Here is a 5,752-nt window from a genome sequence, read left to right on the forward strand (position 1 = left end):
TTTGTTTTTATTTCTGATGTTGATCCTGCTATAATATTACTTTGCTATTTGTTTATTTATTTCGAGATACAGCACTGAAACAGGCCCTTCGGCCCACCGAGTCTGTGCCGACCATCAACCACCCATTTATCCCAATCCGACATTAATCCCATATTTCTACCACATCCCCACCTGTCCCTATATTTCCCTACCACCTACCTATACGAGGGGTAATTTCAGAAAATTCAATCAAGTTAGTTAGACGCAATCTCCTGCAGTATACTGCAGTAGCAATGTTGGTTTAAGTGGATTATTGTTTCAAGAAGCCAGAACAGGTGTGATAGAACCTCCTTCTCTGTTGTAAATAGTAAGATTTTGTTTTTAAAGAATACAATAACAACCTGCTGTTTTAAGGTAGGAAACATCTATGGCATTGCAGAGAGGCAACATCCAACAACAATGGTTGCCAAGGAAAAGCAAGAGGTACTACATGGGTTGAAAAAGCTGGGTTAAAATATGTGTGTTGAAGAGGGCCTTACAGACGGAGAAGGAGTTGGAGAAGCAAAGGTATTAGGGGTAGGATTCCAGATTTAGGGCCCACATCTTTACAGACACGTTTGTCAATCGTAGGTCAAAGTTATTATCAAATATACCCTCTTTTGGTGCCTGTCTAGTGATATTTTGTGATGAAATCTGAAATGGAACTGAATTGGAACACTAGAAATGCAACTCCATTTGAAGATCTGTTTTATAGTGCTATTTAAATAATTTAACAATTAGAATAAATGGATATTTCACCCCATTCTTTAACTCCTCCCTGAAATTATTCTGAGTTAGTGCATAAATGCAGGTGTTGGTACACGAACTCAGAAGCCGCAGCATATATCCAAATTGCTGAGCAACATATATTGGATCGCTAAGATTTTTATCTATATAATTGTAGTTTCTAACCTTCCAGTTTAAAGAATGTACAACATATGTAATCCACAGCAGTATGAAATTGGCAGACAAGGCAAAAAGCAAAATAATGGATTTCCTTCGGTTCTCCAATTCTGGATCAATATGGTTCTGCCCATTGCCATGGCCCCGGAGCCCTCTCCGGAGTCGATTGGCTGTTATAATGTTTCTGACAGTCAATGCATTGAACACCAAAATGAAAACAAATGGAAGCAGTGGTGTTATAATACTGTCAATCCACTCGTATGCGGTCCAAAAGAGTGAGGTATAATAGTTTGGGGCTCCGATGCAAAACCATGGTACGTTGTGAATAACAATTAAAGGAACAAATACAAAGTACCAGGGAATGCACCTCAAGCAGCTGACAATACTCACGGTTAGTATAACAACAGCCGCAGTTTTCTTGGTGCAATATCTTGATTTTAGCTTTTGACAACAAATGGCTACAAACCGATCGAATGTGAAAGCCACTGTGAACCAGACTGAACAGTCCAGGGCTGCATGAAGCAAGACAACTCTCACCGCACACACAGGAGTGATAAACAAGAAATTAACTGGGAAATAAATATTATTAATTCGATTCAGTATGATGTTAATGATGACGAGCAGTAGATCTGCTGTTGACATTGCAACCAGATAGCGGGTGATGCATTTTGACAGGCCGCAATTCCCTCTGTTCAGGATCACGATCGCCACTAAGTTAACTGTAAGAAAAATAACGCAACAGGATCATTTGGTGTCCGAAATGACACCAAAAGCATCAGATTAATAGGTTTACAAAGTTACAAATGCAGCAATTGGAACCAATTTAATGTTTGTTCTCAGATCAATATTATGTGCAATAATATTTAGAAATTTCAAGGAGTACAACAACACCATACAATCAATGAAACATTAGCAATAAAGGTCAAAAACGGATCGAAAATTAAATGAAGGAGATAAAAAAAATCGAAAATGGACTGAAATATTTTAGTGGAGGTTGCCATCATCGAATGATTCACAAGCCCAAGGTTGAGATTTAACTCTCACCTGGGCATGTTGTGAAACTGACTTAAACTAAATTCAATAAAGTAGCTAATGTGTGGGCGGTAACTCGAAACAACCATCTATCTTTCTCTATTTAATTAAGGATCATGAATGTTTGACTAATCATTCCCTTGTCCACTCTTCTCCAAAGTTAACAATCCCAGACTCTTCCACTTCTCACCATAACTGAGATGCCTGAAGATTAGGATTTTGTTTGTTTCCTTTTATCTGTGCTGCTTCCAGTGCCGGGACATCGTTGACTGTAATTTAGTGGCTAGAATCGAGTGTTGTTGCAAGAGTCAACCCCCAAAAAATCATAGATCGTAATGAGCAATGAAAGCCACCAAAAATGTAATCAGGAGAGTGCATTCAACTGGACCGGATAAACAGATTACATGATGTTTAGTGAAATTATAATGTAGAATTTAAGGAAGGGCAAAGATGCAAGACAGACTAGTGAGAGTGAATCAATGGCCCAGATGGGCATCTTGACATTAGACTGGATATACTCATGGGTTTTTGAAGGGGGAGGGAGAATGTGTGATGAAGATGGTGTGTGCAGCATTTGAATGTCATTGGCCGTGGTCTCTGGATCCCATTCTGGCTCTCACTTGTATTAGTCACATCGAGACGCGGGCACTGATTGGAGGAGACAATTGGAGGAAGGCACAGGTGGGAGATAGGAGAAGGCGAGGTGAGTATGAGCAGCAATAGAGAGATAGGAATAGTTGATAATTTATAACAAGTGCAGTTTTGTAGCGATATACTGAATTAGTTAGAACTCAAATGCCAGTTTGAAGATATAATCAGCTATAAATCGAATGCATCAACTAATGTATTGTCTTTAGTTATGGGCACCATAATTTAGGAAGGATCTAAAGCTTTTAAAGAGAGGGTACCGATGAGATTTACTAGAATAGTACCAGGAATGAAGAACTTCAAATATGTGAAGGGAGTGAGAAGCTGTGATCATTCTTCTTGGAGCAGAGAAGGCTAAAATGAGATGTAATGGAAGATTTCAAAACAATGAAAAGTTTTGATAGTGCATGTAAAGAAAAATAGTGCCCCTTAACAGGAGTGACAGTAACAAAAAAGCGTGGCTTTAAGGTAATTCACAAAAAAGGGTGCAGATGGGGACACTCTTTCTTCCTCTGAGACTTGATATGGTCTAAAATGCATAGTCTGAAAGGCCGGAGGAAACAGCTTCAATTGTAACTTTCAAAAGGGATTTGAATTTCTACAGAAAAATAGGAAAACATTGCAGCGCTGTGAGTAAAGCACAGGGAAGTAGACTATTTGATAGCTCTATCAGAGGCACTGGCAAGATGGAGTAGCTGCCCTCCTTCTGTGTTGGATAAACAAATGAAATTTAAAAAAAAATAAAAGCTGTTGTCAGTACAAGTGACCATGAACGCTTTGGATTGCCGTGAAAAGCCAACTGGTTCAAGAATATCCTTTAGTGAAGGAAACTGGCCATTCATATCCGGTCTGGTCAACTCTTAATGACCCTCTGAAGTCACCCGGAAAGCCATTCAGTCGTCTCAACAAAAAGCATGCAGCACTGTGCAGCACTTTCACCTCATGAGCTCCGACAGTTTAAGAAGTCCAACCATCAACTTCTGAAGGGCCACTCGGAATCAACAAAATGAATCAGAAACAGACATTTATAAAAATATGAATTAATATAAGTCCTCATTTTATTAAAATGTACCCAGCAAATTGTTTTGGTGCCAAGTCACCTTTTACATAATTATTGATCATAGTTATTATTTAGCTATGCATTAAATATGGTAAGCATTTGTTTACAATACTTTCGAGTTTTCTGATGATTCATGACTGAAATTCGATTGATGACTGAAAGAAGCATTTCCTGGCACAGAGAATATGAGGCGATGTGAAGTTTCAACAACAGATTTTGGCCTAAACCAAAGTGGAAAACAAGTTGTGTGGATGCTTGCTTTTGCTGATATGGGTTAAGGTGCTGAAATAAGAAGTCATTGTTGCAGCATTCACTCAGAATGTTTTAGTTCCTGCGAGAAACGGCGGATTTGCAATTGAATCATTAAATCATTAAAGGCAAAAGAGAGAGAGAGAGATGTATAGAACACTCCATCTCGATAGCTGCAGTGCTGGTGAGTTGGATTACAAATAACGTACTCCAGATCTTACCTTAATTTCACCTGAGTCCATTAGTAAACATTTCGATAGGGTGCATACACTATCCTGGTCCCTCATGTAAATTTTATGTGCGTTTCTCTTGATTGTTCAGCGAATGTGCTATGTGAAAGTTCATAGCTTTATTCACTGAATACGTTATTGCTGTAACGCTATTCTAACAAAATATATTTTTATGCTGTGTTGTACACTGAAGAGTTAAATTCGTTTGGGGCAATGGTGGAAAAGAGGGACATTATCGGATCAACTACCATTATATGCAGCACGTGATATTTAATTAAATTGATGGCAAATTACCTGAATATCAGACACTGCATGCCACAAGCTCAAAATCCAGGGCAGCAAGTTTTACACCACGACCTGAGATGAATTTCTACCGCTCACATTATAGAATTACACAATTATTGGTGACAGAACTCATTGAGTATACTTCTTCATAGAAGATACTAAAACACATATCCAGTAATGCATATGAGCAAATCTGGATGGTGTTAATCTGATGGCTCTCATCTCTAAGTTAATAACGAACTTTAATATCTATGGGTTACAATGTATGATGACACAAAATAATATTGAACTATTGATACGTTTTACTGTTTTTGGAAGAGAATCATTAACAGCCACAACAAACAAGAACATTTTCTCTTGATTACATCTTTCAATGTATCCAAATGAAATATTAGTTCATAGAAATCGCTAGAAATACATATATGAGATTACAGGACAAATGAAAACGTTTATTATGCTATATTGATCATCTAATCCACTTGCCATTATATAAAAACAAAACTGCATAAACTAATTCATGAAGACTTATCATCTAATTTAAGTATTTCCTCTGGAAGTGAGATTGTACAGGATTTCGTAAAGAGAAAAAATCCAGAAACATTACGATATTGGAGATAAAGATACATTAGAATTTTAGTAATAATATCTCCTTCAACAAACAGCAACATGCTATTGGCTCAACTACTAGCACTGTTCATATGACTTTGTAATGTACAGCGCAAGACAATTGTGTTACAGTTTAGCAAAGAGCAAAAGCAGTAACAGTGGAACATTGGTTTACACGATTAATAATGGATCTAAAGCCTTACCAGTAACGCCAATAGCTGCAAGAGCAGGGTAGTAAATGCGTTCTATCTGAAAGATAACCGGGTATCTCATTTTCAGTGAGAAATCTGTTCATGCAAACTTAGTGATTCTGACTGACCAGATTGCATAGCATGTTCAAAGCAAACAGTATTTATATTGAAGACAAACCTCCAGAGAGACAATTAGACATGTTTCATAACAAGTGATATTAGTCACAGTAATTTGAACAAGCAGCTAAGCAGTCACTTTTATTCCAAGGATTATTATGCAATGAAAACTATTTTAAGGAATATTGCATCACAGATAACCATAATATTATCTTAACATTTCTTCAAATGAGAAAGAAAACCTGTGCTAGTAGCAATAGAGCTGTTCTTAACGTCATATTATCAAATGAGCATACACTCCTCTTTTTCCAACTCAAATTCATGTTCAATGCACGCAGACATGTGAACATGTTATTGTGGGGCCTTGTTTTGCAAATTAATTCGAGCATTTCTATGTTCTATGTTCTATTTCC

The 5,752-nt window shown here is 37.4% G+C and overlaps 1 protein-coding gene across 1 annotated transcript; it reads right to left on the bottom strand.

Annotated features, from left to right (window-relative positions):
• Positions 1-735: 735 nt before the first annotated feature.
• LOC137345292 (probable G-protein coupled receptor 139) lies at positions 736-5,304 on the bottom strand. The gene is made up of 2 exons (XM_068008775.1): positions 5,235-5,304; positions 736-1,640 (listed from the first exon to the last, which is right to left on the bottom strand). The coding sequence occupies exons 1-2, from the start codon at positions 5,302-5,304 to the stop codon at positions 736-738; spliced, it is 975 nt and encodes a 324-aa protein (XP_067864876.1).
• Between the last annotated feature and the right edge of the window lie 448 nt (positions 5,305-5,752).

Source organism: Heterodontus francisci, chromosome 28 (assembly GCF_036365525.1).
Source record: "Heterodontus francisci isolate sHetFra1 chromosome 28, sHetFra1.hap1, whole genome shotgun sequence".
NCBI classification, from domain to species: domain Eukaryota; kingdom Metazoa; phylum Chordata; class Chondrichthyes; order Heterodontiformes; family Heterodontidae; genus Heterodontus; species Heterodontus francisci.